We start from the raw sequence: 16,489 nt of genomic DNA, 5'->3' as shown, positions 1-16,489 counted from the left end.
TTACGATCACACCTTGTGGCTACTGTTAAATACGGAAGCTTGATGTACCACTTAAAAGGACAGCTCTCATCGATATGCTTCTTGTGACCAGGGGAACTCCACATTTGATAGACGTGATATCTACGACCGGAGTTACAGGAGATGGAAAATGATGTACTAAAGGACGTAGAAAAAGGACTGTTGACAAGTTTCTGTCCTAGAGCTCGGAAACACACAGAAATAAAGCTCACAATAAATTTAGAGGTTTTAGAATCTTATGCGGCATTTGCGGTGGGTTCTCAGTCTTTAGAATATGCCCAGCTTAGGTAAATAGACGTGCGACTGTGTACTGTGTTTTTGTGACGTAACAATCATATATATATATATATATATATATATATATATATATATATATATATATATATATATATATATATATCCTAATGTGCTGTATTTTATTTACATGACAACTTGGCGTGAAGTCCAACTTAAAATGAACACATTTGATAACAAAAAGATTTTTTAAAGCCTGGAACGACAGCAAAGTCTGTCAAAACCGGTTGTTTGAAATAAAGAAATATTTATGCTACCTTGGCATTAGAATGTTTTTAGAAAATAAAGCAGATCTCTCCTCCTGTCTTTACAAAATGAGGAAATTCAACCACTTACAATACAGTTGCGTCTCACTGCTGCCACTGATGCTCCAATACGATGGCAGCAGTTAGAAAATCTTTTTAGATTCCTCTCTTTGTATAGCTTACTTTCTAGGCGCTGCTGATTTGGTCGCAGATGTACCACATTTACGAAATTCATTGTGCTTTGGTTTGTCCACGTTTTGATTCCAGCTGATAACGAATCGAGTGCATGTAGATACGAAATATACTCCGCTTTTGGTTCACAACCCGGCAACACCTTGGCAATACATTGCAGCTACCTGCACCAGCGTCCTCCATCGTCATTATTGTCGGGCCATACGGAAATATTGCCATGTATTGGAGTCACATTTCAACAAGGTTGACGTTAACACTATTGAGGCCTCACATTGCCGAAAATTTGGCCTATGTAAACACACCATCGAGAAACGTCGGCATTTAATCTAAAGCGTCTACTCACTCTCTGCTGAACTCATGAGCAAAAAGGCAGAGGACATCAAAACGTTCAGTCCCTATTCCCCACTAAAACAATCATGCCACCCTCCCACAGCCACCAAAAAATTCTGAAACCGAAGAGTAGAAATCCGGGCATAACGTAAAATTTGGAAAAGAACAAAATATAAACGTCTAACGTACTTTCTATTTAAAACAACCTTAATTGGGTCCTTGTCAGCCTTTTCGTGTCTTTTTAAGTGTCTCGTGCGAGGGACAGTGTCAAAACGCTGGAGTGAACCGCAGTAAAATAACAGTGCACGAAGATAACTAATGCCCTGGAAAGTGTGTGCTTATGTCTGCTGTATAATACAAGAGCATTAAGCTACCTATAACATGGAGGCTTTTATTAAAAATACAATGCTTCTGTCAAATTATTGGCGCTTAAGTTCGCAGCGTTTTTGTTGTGTATTTTGGTATTCCGGTTGCTACGGCTTTATTTATCTATTACCATTTTTTTATTTGTAGCTCAGTGTTGCTGTTTGAGTTTACACGTTGTCATTTTGTCATTTGAAGATAGTGAAGGAGCTTGGTTATTGGCACAATGACCAAGAATAATGTCTGAGATAGATTCGAAAACGGTTGTGCTCAGATGCTTCGCTCAATAAACTAGAACACAAGTGCAATATAGCCGATATTACCCTCCCGTTTCATTAGTAACGAAGTACAGACGTAAAGTCTGTGCAAAGAGATATCATTCACTGGAACGCCATTTTTCGTCATTCAGGAAAACAAAAGAGCTACTCGGAAAATAAGTTCCGATCGATCGCAAGATGGAAACCAGTGTGAAAATCTGATATTTTGCACAAATGTGTTGGGTGGTGTCTCCAGTATGCCAGTCACTAGCGGCACGTCGCTCTTTTCAATTCTGAGCGCACAGTGAGCGCATTAAGAAGCCTAGAAAGTGGTGTCTCTCGCCAAGTGTGAGGGCCTGGTGAAAGATTTCGCCTGATGTGAAGGCCACAGAACATAATTGTCGTGCTTTTCGTTCTTCATGAGGATTGTCAGACGCACTCTGCTGAGGCAATGAAGAAGCCCCTACAGCCAGCGTTTCCTGTGTGAAGTGTTTGATGGCCCGCAACACAGCCCGTAATTGGCTCGTCCTGAGCTTCATCTCGGCTCACACGAGCCGCAGGCCAGGGAGACGACATTTTGGCACAGACAACGAGCTGTAGACGAGTGTAGAGAATTGGCGGAAAGCACAGGTGGCTGCCTTCTGTGACGAGAGTACTGGGAAGTAGGTACAACGCTACGATAAAGATCTAAGCTGGAGCGGCGACTATGTAGAGAAGTAGCTGTAAGGTGTAGCTACACATCGCAACAACAAAAATCATTATGGTTTCTATCTGAAATTACTTTCCGAATGGCCCTCGTACTCATGTCTCTTAAAAATCGATGTCAACAGTGTATTGCAATGGAAGGACAACAAAATGTTGACTGTAGTTTTCTAACTGCAAATTCGGCTGTGACTGGGTTATAGACAGGATGAATGCGAACTATACCAACAAATTTCGGAGATTGTTCGGGGATACTTTCTGAGTATTGGCAAATAAGGCGCCAGTGATCTCCGGCTGTTCATTGCAGAGTTATCATGTAATTGTGATTTATTCGGTTTGTCGCTCCAATTATCTTTGTTCTTTTGAAAATACCTCCACAACACTGGAAAAGTTTGTAACATGTGACATGCTATCAAAAATGGTTCAAATGGCTCTAAGCACTATGGGACTTAACTTCTGAGGTCATCAGTCCCCTAGAACTTAGAACTACTTAAACCTAACTAACCTACGGACATCATACACATCCATGCCCGAGGGAGGATTCGAACCTGCGACCGTAGCGGTCGCGCGGTTCCAGACTGTAGCACCTAGAACAGCTCGGCCACTCCGGGCGGTGACATGCTATCACTGAAACGCACAACACAAGACACCAAGTAACGTAACGACAGTGAAAAGCGAGAGCACTGCGATGTTGTTGCTGCGGCTGCAGGAAGAGACAGCAATATGGTCGTCGAACTGGTCTTCCATTTCATTCAGCGACTCCATACACGAGATGCGTACCGGTCTGAGTGACAGCTTGAGGTTGAAGAGTTGGGATTGCGGTTGTCAGTAGCAAGTACGGTGAGTGGATGGAACGAACTTGTTTCCAAACAAGGTACATAGCGCATAACGACGACATTTTCACTTCTTTGCGTGCATTGCAGATGCGAAGACAAATGGAGGTCAGAAACCAAACGAAATGCAATTATTCTATAACAAAGCGCCAGAGACTACGGAACCATTATAGAAAAATACTCAGACAACATCGCTGAACAAGCTCTGTCGTCGGTAAAGTTTACGTTCACTCTGCATATACTTCGAACATTGTCCAGCACTGCAAATAGCAATGGCAATAGAGCTGCGAAAATACACAGTGAGCGACCATTTTATGTTATTTTTTCGACGGAGATGTGCATGTTTACGGAACTCACGCATCAACAATAGTCTGTTTCCCTTTAGTGCAAGTGCGCTGGAATAAAAGAATGTGGTGGGTGGTGAGTCGCACCTGCTTCTCGCCCTTTTTGCGGCCGACGAGCAGCTGGCTGATGACCTTGTCGACGTCGAGCGTCTGCGCGCGCGACTTCATGGCTGGGGGCTGCCCCGTGCTGGATGCGAGATGGGCAGCGCGGCGCGGCTGGGCTGCTACTAGCGCGGGCCCCACAGGCGCGCAGCGAACGCCGCCGGTTCCCGCGCATGCGCGCTCTGGCCGACATCTGCAAGCGCGATCCGTGAAAACATGCGGACCCTTGCGCTGCCGGGACGGACGGGGAATACCAGAGGCAGTCGCAAAGAAGTGATTATCACCTAGCAGAAATTAAGTTATGCAATTAACTTTTTTGTTTGGGGCTACATCGTAACACAGTGGTTAGGTGGCACAGTGCTTCCAGTGTTGTCAAACAGGTCTGAATGTTGAACGACGTGGCATACCATTTCCCTGTGAAGAAGCGAGTATCCCAAGAGCCGTGGTGCACGAAGACCAAAGGATCACAATCGACGCAACAGTCTTCTTCTTCCTCTTCTTATTCCTGGCTTTATCCCGTTTCGTAACAGGGTAGCAACGTTAATCTACACTACTGGCCATTAAAATTGCTACACCACGAAGGTGACGTGCTACAAACGCGAAATTTAACCGTTGCATGTTGTAATATGCAAATGATTAGCTTTTCAGAGCATTCACACAAGCTTGGCATCGGTGGCGATACCTACAACGTGCTTGCATGTGGAAAGTTTCCAACAGCAGTTGACCGGCATTTCCTGGTGAAAATTTGTTGTGATGCCTCATGTAAGGAGGAGAAATGCGTACCATCACATGTCCGACTTTGATAAAGGTTGGATTGTAGCCTATCGCGATTGCGGTTTATCGTATCGCGACATTGCTGCTCGCGTTGGTCGAGATCCAATGACTGTTAGCAGAATATGGAATCGGTGGGTTCAGGAGGGTAATACGGAACGCCGTGCTGGACCCCAACGGCCTCGTATCACTAGCAGTCGAGATGACAGGCATCTTATCCGCATGGCTGTAACGGATCCTGGAGCCACGTCTCGATCCGTGAGTCAACATATGGGGACGTTTGAAAGACAACAACCGTCTGCACGAACAGTTCGACGACGTTTGCACCAGCATGGACTATGAGCTTGGAGACCATGGCTGTGGTTACCCTTGACTCTGCATCACAGACAGGAGAGCCTGTGATGGTGTACTCAAGGACGAACCTGGATGCACGAATGACAAAACGTCATTTTTTCGGATGAATCCAGGTTCTGTTTACAGCATCGTGGTGGTCGCATCCGTGTTTGGCGACATCGCGGTGAACGCACATTGGAAGCGTGTATTCGTCATCGCCATACTGGCGTATCACCCGGCGTGATGGTATGGGGTGCTATTGGTTACACGTTTCGGTCATCTGTTGTTCGCACTGACATCTCTTTGAACAGTGAACTTTACATTTCAGATGTGTTATGACGTGTAGCTCTACTCTTCATTCGATCCCTGCGAAACCCTACATTTCAGCAGGATAATGCACGACCGCATGTTGCAAGTCCTGCACGGGCCTTTGTGGATACAGAAAATGTTCGACTGCTGCTCTGGCCAGCACTTACTCCATATCTCTCACCAATTGATAACGTCTGGTCAATGGTGGCCGAGCAACTGGCTCGTCACAATACGCCAGTCACCACTCTTGGTGGACTGTGGTATCGTGTTGAAGCTGCATGGGCAGCCATCCAAGCTCTGTTTGAGTCAATGCCGCCGGCCGAAGTAGCCGTGCGGTTCTAGGCGCTTCAGTCCGGAACCGCGTTGCTGCTACGATCGCAGGCTCGAATCCTGCCTCGGGCATGGATGTGTGTGATGTCCTTAGGTTAGTTAGGTTTAAGTAATTCTAAGTTCTAGGAGACTGATGACCACAGCAGTTGAGTCCCATAGTGCTCAGAACCATTTGAACCATTTTTTGAACTCAATGCCCAGACGTATTAAGGCCGCTTTTATGGCCAGAGGTGGTTGTTCTGGGTACTGATTTCTCAGGATCTATGCACCCAAATTGCGTGAAAATGTAATTACATGTCAGTTATAGTATAATATAGTTGTCCAGTGAATACCCGTTTATCATCTGCATTTCTTCTTGGTATAGGAATTGTAATGGCCAGTAGTGTAGATTTGTTAGTGGGTGAGGGTGGCCGGTTGCTCTTCCTGTCGCCACCTCTTCCTCCCGGGACGGAATTATTGCTCCATCTATCTGCGTCTACCGTTATCCTATGTGAAAGTATCACAATGTATTTGAAATGTTTGTGAATCGTGTATCTGAGACAGCACTTAGGAACCAACCCGTTACTCACCTAGTCGGATGTGGGAACCACATAAAAACTACTGAATGGTTAAAATTAAGGTGCAACTGCTCACGGAGATCCAGTGTGGACCATAATTAACGTATGTGTAATGTGCTGCAAATACGTAGAAAGAAAGATCCCTTATCATTTAGCTACAATATAGCAGATCAAGAACTGGAAGCAGTTAATTCCATAAATTATCTGGGAGTAGGCATTAGGAGTGATTTAAAATTGAATGATCATATAAAGTTTATCGTCCGTAAAGCAGATGCCAGACTGAGACTCATTGGAAGAATCCTAAGGAAATGCGATCCGAAAACAATGGAAGTAGGTTACAGTACACTTGTTCGCCCACTGCTTGAATATTGTTCACCATTGTGGGATCCGTACCAGTAGGGTTGGTAGAAGAATAGAGAAGATCCAAGGGAGAGCAGCGCGCTTCGTTACAGGGTCATTTAGTAATCCTGAAAGCGTTACGGAGATGATAAACTCCAGTGGAAGACTCAGCAGAAGAGACGCTCAGTAGCTCGGTATCGGCTTTTGTTGAAGTTTCGAGAACATAACTTCACCGAGGAGTCAAGCAGTATATTGCTCCCTCCTACGTATATCTCGCGAAGAGACCATGAGGATAAAATGAGAGATTAGAGCCCACACAGAGGCATACCGACAATCTTTCTTTTCACGAACAATACGAGACTGGAATAGAAGGGAGAACCGATAGAGGTACTCAAGGTACCCTCCGACACACACCGTCAGGTGGCTTGCGGAGTATGGATGTAGATGTAGATGTAGATATGGCAGCGAAACTTGGTAGATACGCTAATGCTTTAATTTGGAATCGAATCACACTGAAAAAAATCGTTCCAATTTTGGCCACCAGGTACAAATCTGGCGCTGTACAGCATCTCATCGACGTCTCCATTGATCAATTGAACAAACAGTGTAAGTGGCGTTTAATAATAAAACCAAAATTATGCCTTTCTCACTTATTTCACCTTTCCTGCCCACCTCTCAATTCAAATCGACTACATATGGAAGCATTTATGTTTGTCTTCCTTGTAATCACAGCACCAGATTTGCACCTGGTGGCGAAAACTCGAACCAACTTTTTCTAACGTAAATCGATTCCGCGTTAACAAGCTATAACGCCTACCAAGTTTCGCTGTCACACGAAAATTACAGCCCTCACTGGAACTCCTTTAGTCGCTGCATTTTAATTATAAATACCTGTACAGAGAGGCCGGCCGGCACGTAGGCCGCCGTCGTTCGTCTGCTGGGCGAACTCAATCCGGGACCGAAGTTCTTAGCAGAATTCTGGAGGTGGCGTGCTTACGTTTGCGGCTTCCCGGACGGGTCAGTCGAGGTGACGTTAGACACGTGGAAGTTAGTCATGCATCACTTTTGAAAATATTGCACGACATTTTGAACACAACAGACGTCGCCACACGCTGCATTCCGTCACTGCTCACACCACTCAAAACACTGGGCGAACCGAGGCAGCAGCAGAAACATTGTAGCCGTGTCAACGCAATCCAGAAGACTTCTCTAGCCACTGAATCTGCGTATGCGAGTCTTGGATATATCACTATGACCCTGAGGTAAAGAAGCAAAGCAAGCAGTGGAAATATGTGAGTTCACCACTGCCGAAAAAGGCGAAAACCCAACCATGATCAGGGAAAGCTGGTGCACAGTATTTTTTGGAACTGCCACGGTTTGGTGCTAACAAATTATGCTCGTAAAAGACGGACAGCCATTGGATCAGACCACCGAAATCTGACGAGATTAGGAGGCTGCGAACGTGAAGCGTCGCCAGAAGCCATCTAAGTGGTTGTTTTGTTCCACCACAACGGCCCAGCTCATTCTGCACAGGACGGTTACACCTGCTGCTTCTATGGTTCATAAAAATTTGCTAACCCAGTGACTTTGCAACGCTGTGACTTTGTCAAGTGCACAACGCACGTGGCGACGCCATAGCGTCTGTCCAGACTAGTACCCACCACAAAGGAAGAGAGAATATTAAAATTAATCCTTTAATAGACCACAGATCTGAACTCCAAATAAAATTCAGAGTACATTGATACCGAACAGACATCGCTAGGTTAATTAATTAACAAGTCGTCAATATGAATGACTCAATTAATGCTACGGAACTAACGGATGTTCCTAGGTCCACAGACACCACCGAAGTATTGCCGACACAGAAGATGATCGGTTGGAGAGGCGGCATAATTTTGGCATTCCTAGTTTATTTAATATAGAAAACGGCCGAGATGGCGAAATCTACACTACTGGCTATTAAAATTGCTACACCAAGAAGAAATGCAGATGATAAACAGGTACCAATTAACGAAATATATTAAACTAGAACTGACATGTGATTACATTTTCACGCAATTTGGGTGCATAGATCCTGAGAAATCAGTACCCAGAACAACCACCTCTGACCGTACTAACGGTCTTGATACGCCTGAGCATTAAGTCAAATAGAGCTTGGAAGGCGTGTACAGGTACAGCTGCTCATGCAGCTTCAACACGATACCACAGTTCATCTAGAGTAGCCAGTTGCTCGGCCACCATTGACAAGACGTTTTCAATTGGTGAGAGATCTGGAGAAAGTGTTGGCCAGGGCAGCAGTCGATCATTGTCTGTATCCACAAAGGCCCGTACAGGACGTGCAACCTGCGGTGCTGCATTATCCTGCTGAAATGTAGGGTTTCGCAGGGATCGAATGAAGGGTAGAGTCACGGGTCGTAGCACATATGAAATGTCACGTCCACTGTTCAAAGTGCCGTCAATGCGAACAAGAGGTGACTGAGACGTGTAACCAATGGCACCCCGTACCATCACGTCGGGTGATACGCGAGTATGGTGATGACGAATGCACGCTTCCAATGTGCGTTCACAGCGATGTCGCCAAACACGGATGCGACCATCATGATGCTGTAAACAGAACGTGGATTCATCCGAAAAATGACGTTTTTCCATTTGTGCACCCAGGTTCGTCCTTGAGTACACCCTCGCAGGCTCTCCTGTCTGTGATGTAGCGTCAAGGGTAACCACAACCATGGTCTCCGAGATGATAGTCCATGCTGGTGCAAACGTCGTCGAACTGTTCGTGCAGATGGTTGTTGTCATTTAAACGTCCCCAATGTTGGCTCAGGGATCGAGACGTGGCTGCACGACCCGTTACAGCCATGCGGATAAGATGCCTGTCATCTCGACTGCTGGTGAAACGAGGCCGTTGGGATCCAGCATTGCGTTCCGTATTACCCCCCTGAACTCACAGATTCCGTATTCTGCTAACAGTCATTGGATCTCGACCGACGCGAGCAGCAATGTCGCGATACGATAAACCGCAATCGCGATAGGCTACAATCCGACCATTATCAAAGTCGGAAATGTGATGGTAGGCATTTCTCCTCCTTACACGAGGCATCACAACAACGTTTCACCAGGCAACGCCGGTCAACTGCTGTTTCTGTATGAGAAATCTGTTGGAAACTCTCCTCATGTCAGCACGTTGTAGGTGTCGCCACCGGCGCCAACCTCATATGAATGCTCTGAAAAGCTAATCGTTTGCATATCACAGCATCTTCTTCCTGTCGGTTAAATTTCGCGTCTGTAGCACGTCACCTTCGTGGTGTAGCATTTTTTAAGGCCAGTAGCGTATTTTATTTCGATTCGTCTTTGAAGCGACGAGGTGGCGGCGACAAACAAAGTCTCCCGAGTTCTGGAAATCTGCGGCGGTTCATGCCACCCAATTAGAAGGCAGGAACTCGGCGTCTCCAGTTGGCCAGGACAGCACCAATTCTTACACCTCCAACTTCTGTTGGGTTGGCTACAAGCACTATTTGGTATACAGCGGAGGTGCCCTGTAGTTCGTCTATCGAGTCTTTAAATGCCCCAGATAGCAGCTCTCTACCCCATTCCGTTGCAGTTACTAACCGTGTCGCCATCACGAGGTTTATTGTGCGGCAGTTCCCACCATCCTTCCATTGGCTTTGGAGCTGCCTTGTGTTAACCATCCACGAGTTGCTCGTGATCTCCACAGCTACGAAGCACGCTGCAACTACGGTCGTTGCGTCTGCGCTGTCGAGGGTTGTCCAGAAAGTAAGTTCTGATCGGTCGCGAAATGGAAATCACTGGGAAAATCCAGTAAAGCTATCAAAGATGTATTAGGCAGTGTCTCTAGTATGCCCGTCGATCGTGTCGCATCGCTCTTTCCAGTTTTGAGTGAACAGTGAGCACGTAAAGATGCGTAGGAAATAGCGTCTCCCTCCAAGTATGAGGGCCTGGTTAGGGATTTCGCCTATCTCACGCAGCCCACATAACACAACTGTCGAGCAGTTCCTTCTTCAAGCCAATTCTCGGCCGCACACTGCAGGGGCAATGAAGACGCTCCTGCAGCGTTTCCGATGAGAAGTGTTTGATCACCCACAATTCAGTCCGTAATTAGCTCCCCCTGAGTCTCAACTCTGTTCATGAGAACCGCTGGCTATGAAGACACATTTTTTTCCACAGACAATGAGCTGCAGACCAGTGCAGATAACTGGCCGAAAGCACAGGCGGCTACATTCTATTACGAGGATATTGGAAAGTTGATACAACACTACGGCAAAACTCGAAGTTGGAGCGGCGTCTATGTAGATGTACCTAACTGTTGCAAATAAAACGTTTCTGATTTTCACTGTGGTTTCCATTTCGCAACCGATTGGAACTTAATTTTTGGACAACCCTCGTGTTTGCACCACGAGATATCGTTTTCTTTTCTCTGTCTCTATGGACTGGTCTTTATTTCTATGTGAACTTTTGATTTTTTGACTTGTCCTACAATACGTCCGTTGCTCTCCTAGCGGCTACTTTATCATAAGTGAAACGTTAGGAAACTTGTCTCAAGGCTACCTCTCATTTATGTGTCCATTTTTGCATTTTCCAGACGATACTGACTTCACTGTTGCCTCTTGAATCATTTCTTTACTACGTGGCCAAACACTTGCAGTAAGAAATGAACTCCGACACCTGTGGCAGAAGATCAGCACGTGGTTATCTACTAGGGGACAATGACAGTTTGTACAGTTTATTGAGACTCTTGAAAGGAGAGGTGACACAGATCCCAGCCACATCTACAGCTATTCTCACAACCAATACACACGCTAAAACTTCATGGAGGTGGAGCAGTGGTTACCACATTACATTCGCATTCAGGCGGACAACAGTTCAAATCCGCATTCGGCAATTGAGATTTAAGTTTTCGGTGATTTCCCTAACATCGCTCCGATCAAATGCCGGGATGGTTCCTTTCAAACGTCATGGTTGATTTTCTTCCCCTGTCTTGCAACATTCCCAACTCGTGCTCCGTCTCTGTGACCTCTACATGTACATATATACTCCGTAAGCCACCTTACGATGTCTGGAGGTCATCCTCCTTTTCCTGTTCCAGCAGTGAATGGTTCGCGGGTAGAACAACTGCTGGTAAACCTCCGTGTGGGCTCAAATTGTTAACTTTATGTTCATGATCTATTCGCGAGATACACACAGCAGGAAGGAATATATTAGATGATTCTTCTAGGAACGCAATTTTAACAGAAAATCATACCATTATGCAGAACGCCTCTCCTACAGCATATGCCACTGAAGCTGACTGAGCATATCCGGGACGTTTTCGCACTTACTAAATGGACCTGTAACAAACGTGCTGCTCTTCTCGGATCTTCTTTATTTCCTCCACCAATCGTATCCCTCGCGGATCCCACATTGATGAGCAGTATACAAGAAATTGTCGAACGACTGTTTTGTAAGCTACTTCCTTTGTCGAAGGACTACGTTTCCTAAGGATTCTGCCAATGAATCTCACTCTGGCATCTGCCTTTCCCGCGATTAATGCCATGTGGCCGTTCCACTTCAAATCGTTCCATACATCTACTCCTATATATTTTATTTAAGTAACTACTTCCACGGATTTTTATGCAATAGTGTAACCATGTAATAAGGGAGCTTTCTGTCTGTGTATGTACAATACTTTACTTGCGTTGATCTTGATAGTCAATTGCCACTCCGTTCACGAGACGTCGATTTTTTGCGGGTCTTCCCACATTTCACTACAATTTTCTAGAGTTTCGACTTCTCTGCTTATAACAGCATCATCTGCGAAGAGCCTCAAGGATGACGTTATCTCCTACGTCATATGCATAAAATGTGAAAAGTAATGATCCTGTGATACTCTCTTGGAAGTTTTACGTCTGATACTTCTCTCCATTAAGAATGACATGCTGTGTTCTGTTTGCTAGTAGTGGAGCCGAGTGGAGGGTCTCAACCAGAGGGTTCGTCGACTCTGTGACGGTCTTGGCTGCAGATTTCTAGACTGCGCTATTGGGTGGGGAATTGTAGGACGCCCCTAGATAGGTCAGGGGTGCACTACACAAAGGAAGCAGCTGCTCGGGTAGCAGAGTACTTGTGGCGTACAAATGGGGGTTTCTTAGGCTAGGCAGTAGTGCGAGGTGTCCTGATGAACACTCACCAGTAGACGTGCAGGCAGGGAAATCAGGACGCGCTCAGTGTAAAGACACTTCAGCTATCAAGATATTAGCAGTAAATTTTCAGAGCGTTCGGAATAAAGTTACTGAATTTACTGCCCTCCAGGAAGCGTGTGGCGAGCAAATTATTCTCGGGACTGAGACCTGGCTGAACCCTGAGATAAGAAGTTCTGAAATGTTTAGTGAGGGTTGGAACGTGTATCGGAAAGACAGATTAGACACCGTAGGAGGTGGTGTCTTCATTGAAGTTGACAAAAATATTGCGTCTACTGGCGTCGAAGTAGAGTGTGATTGTTAAGTTATCTGGACACGTTTAACAGGGCTAGGGGAACTATAGTTAATTGTGGTTTGTAACATTGCAGAGCGATATGAAGTGGGACAAGCATGTGATGGCAGTTGTGGGGAAGGCGGATAGTCGTCTTCGGTTCATTGGTAGAATTTTGGGAAGATGTGGTTCATCTGTAAAGGAGACCGCTTATGAAACACTAATACGACCTATTTTTGAGCACTGCTCGAGCGTTTGGGTTCCCTATCAGATCGGATTGAGGGAGGACATAGAAGCAATTCAGAGGCGGGCAGCTAGATTTGTTACTGGTAGGTTTGATCATCACGCGAGTGTTACGGAAATGCTTCAGGAACTCGGGTGGGAGTCTCTAGAGGAAAGGAGGCGTTCTTTTCGTGAATCGCTACTGAGGAAATTTAGAGAACCAGCATTTGAGACTGACTGCAGTACAATTTTAATGCCGCCAACTTATATTTCGCGGAAAGATCACAAAGATAAGATAAGAGAGATTAGGGCTCGTACAGAGGCATATAGGCAGTCATTTTTCCCTCGTTCTGTTTGGGAGTGGAACAGGGAGAGAAGATGTTAGTTGTGGTACGAGGTAACCTCCGCCATGCACCGTATGATGGATTGCCGAGTATGTATGTAGATGAAGATGTAGAATTCTTCAATCCAGTCACGCAGTTGGTCTGATATTCCGTATGCCCGTATTTCGCTCATGAGGTGGCAGTGCAAGTCAAGGAGCGTGGTATCAACCTGGGCTCCTGTATTTATTACTTTCTGCGTTTCGTGGACAAACAGAGCCAAATGGGTTTCATAGGATCGTTATTTATGGAACACGTTCCTAAAGAAGAGATTATTGATCTCCAGAAATTTCATAAATTGGATGCATAAAAATTCCAAAATTCTACAATTGACGTTTTGCGCGTCTGTTCGACAACTCTTCTTGAAAGCAGGAATGGCCTGTACTTTTTCCAGCCATTAGGAATGCTTTACTCCTCCTAAGCCCTACAGTACATCCGACAGACGTGCAGCCCCTCTCACACCTGTGGTATTCCAGTGGCCTAACCCTCAAAGGGGTACATCAGCAGATGAGAGACTACGATCAGTACGCTGATTACGCCAGCAGGAAGCAGCGTGAGCACTGCAAGAGCTTACTGACCACAAAGACCTATTTGCTTCTGTACGCCACACGATCACAAACATTTCCTCTAGCAATGCTGCTCCCGTGGGTATTTAGGCTGGTGCAGAGCCACTCCAGGCAGACTTCTATTGACTCTTTTGGCCAGGTGCGAGGTGCACCAGCAGTTCTTTAATCAGTGTGTAGTTGGAAACTTCGCAGCTTGCAACGCCATGCCGTACACCAGCCACTACTAGCCAAGGGATCCTCCTCTGCCTGTCAGTGCCGTCACCAGAATGTGGCCTCTACACCAGAGGCTTCGAGGACTTTTGGTATTGGCTGTCGACCCTACCTCGCGTGATATTGCTCCGCTATCAAGTGGTTCAAATGGCTCTGAGCACTATAGGACTTAACATCTGAGGTCATCAGTCCCCTAGAACTCAGAACTACTTAAACCTAACTAAGGACATGACACACATCCATGCCGGAGGCAGGTTTCGAACCTGTGACCGTAGTGGTCGCGCGGTTCCAGACCGAAGCGCCTAGAACCGCTCGGCCACTCCGGCCAGCAAGTGAGTCTCAGACTTGACATATTCTCCACTGGGGCTGTCAGCCCAAGTTCAAACATGTGTCAACTCAGTGCACATCAAAAATCTTCACGAACTGTTATGATTATTTTTTTTATCCAAAAGGCATTATTTCTTAATAAATACTGTTCTACGTTGTAATCTGGCCTACTTATCAAGAGGCCATGAGAAAGAATCTGGTAACGCAAGAAACGACTCTCCTGGGCTCGTGACCATATCGGTTCAACGCTAGACGACTGTAAGACCGTAGCCTGGTCGAATGAGTTCCCATTTGACTTGGTAAGAGCTGATGGTAGGGTTCGAACGTAGCGCAGACCCTACAAAGGCACGGACCCAGGTTGTCAACAAGCCCCTTTCAAGCTGATGCTGGCTCCATAATGGTGTGGGATGTGCTTACATGGAATGGACTGGGTGCGCTGGTACTATTGAACCGATCATTCACTGGAAATATCTCACCCATGAATTACGCTTTGGACGTTGTTCTTGTAAGTGTTTGTTCTATGATTTTCCGAGTCTTTCGGTCGATTCTGAATTCGTCCATGATTTTGAAGAGGGTTTCGCGGACTACTGGGACATAAGCTTTCCTGTAATCGATGAATTTAATTACTGTATTCCTGCATTTTCTCATTTGTGGTATCGTTTTCAGGCTGAAGACCTGTTCCGCACATGATCGCCCTTTTCTGAATCCGGCCTGGTATTCACCAAGTAATGGATTCGCCTGGGATTCTATTCTGTTTGGAAGTGCTTTGGAGAGGATTTTGTACGCCACTGGGAGGAGGGAGATTCCTCTGTAGTGTTAATTGGTGTTATCACCCTTCTATGTAAGGGTGGATAAGAGCGCATTTACAGTCTTCTGGTACTTCCTCCGCCTCCCATATGTCTGAGACTAGGTGATGAAGTTTTTGTGCCAGTGTAGGATCGTACAGTTTCCAGAGTTCTGCCTTGACGCCATCTTCTAGTGGTGCTTTGTTGTTCTTGAACCTCTTGATTATCGCCGTAATTTCTACAAGATTCACACACCCCGGGTGTGTGAATACCGGGGGTGAGAAGTCAAGTTTTTCCTGTGGTAGCTCACAGTTAAGAAGGGAGCAGAAGTACTAGGTCAATATATATTGCAGTTGTTTTTCGAGTTTGTTTTCAATGAGCCGTCGGGTCTATTGGAGCACAGACTGGTTGCTTGGTGTCTGTATAGGTTTTCTCTAAACGTCTTGTAGAAATTTCTTTTATTATTTTTGTTGAAATCCTGTTGTATTTAGTGGAGTCTCTTGTTGTCATATCCTCGTTTTTCTTTTCTAATTGCCTTTGTTTGTGGTCTGATTACGAGTTCTAACAAAGTTGTACCAGTTTTCCTCGGTTTTGTGGCTGTTGAGTTTTTTCCAGGCTGTTATTCGGTTGTCTATTGCCTGATCGCAGACTGTGTTCCACCAACGGTGTTTTCTGGTGCCAGGAGGTGGGTCTAGTTTCATGGCTTCCTGAATTTTCCTTGTTAGTTTCATCCAATCTGTCGACTTTGCATGATAAATTTTTTTGGTGTTTGTGCTTTTTAGAGTTTCAGGTATTCCGCATCTGGCTTCATTCTTTTGGGTGGATATCTTTTCCTGGCATTGGGTTGAAAATTTGTCTTTATTTGTAGGAGATGATGGTCTGATACAAAACCGCCTTTGCGAGGTGTGACGTTAGGAATTTCTTTCATATTTTCCTTGGAAATCGTGATGTGGTCAATTCTCCCTGCCTCATATTGGGCGATCTCCATGTGGCTAGATTGTGTGTAGATCTTTGAAATTGGTTGCTCATAACTTTAAGTCTAAAGTTCCTGCCGGAGTTAATTATTTCTCACCGTTCTTGTTGGTCTGTTTGTGTTTGGTATAAGGGCCTGATATATCTCTGAATTTTCTCTCTTTTCCTAGCTGTGCGTTAAAATGCTGTTTTGATGTTTTGTTGGTTTCTTCTTCGAGAGTTTCCCAGAAATTATCCACGGCTTCA

The 16,489-nt window shown here is 45.5% G+C and overlaps 1 protein-coding gene across 1 annotated transcript in view; it reads right to left on the bottom strand.

Moving 5' to 3' along the window:
- Positions 1-3,801, bottom strand: part of LOC126355005 (serine/threonine-protein phosphatase PP1-alpha-like) — a 562,342-nt gene extending 558,541 nt beyond the window's left edge. The window contains exon 1 of the mRNA XM_050005135.1: positions 3,666-3,801. Within this exon, the coding sequence (XP_049861092.1) occupies positions 3,666-3,746 (81 nt within the window). The 5' untranslated portion in view covers positions 3,747-3,801. The remainder of the gene's footprint in view (positions 1-3,665) is intronic.
- Between the last annotated feature and the right edge of the window lie 12,688 nt (positions 3,802-16,489).

This window comes from Schistocerca gregaria, chromosome 3 (assembly GCF_023897955.1).
Source record: "Schistocerca gregaria isolate iqSchGreg1 chromosome 3, iqSchGreg1.2, whole genome shotgun sequence".
Taxonomy (NCBI): domain Eukaryota; kingdom Metazoa; phylum Arthropoda; class Insecta; order Orthoptera; family Acrididae; genus Schistocerca; species Schistocerca gregaria.
Note: the sequence above shows the minus strand (reverse complement) of the source record. Positions and strands in the feature narration are given on the sequence as shown.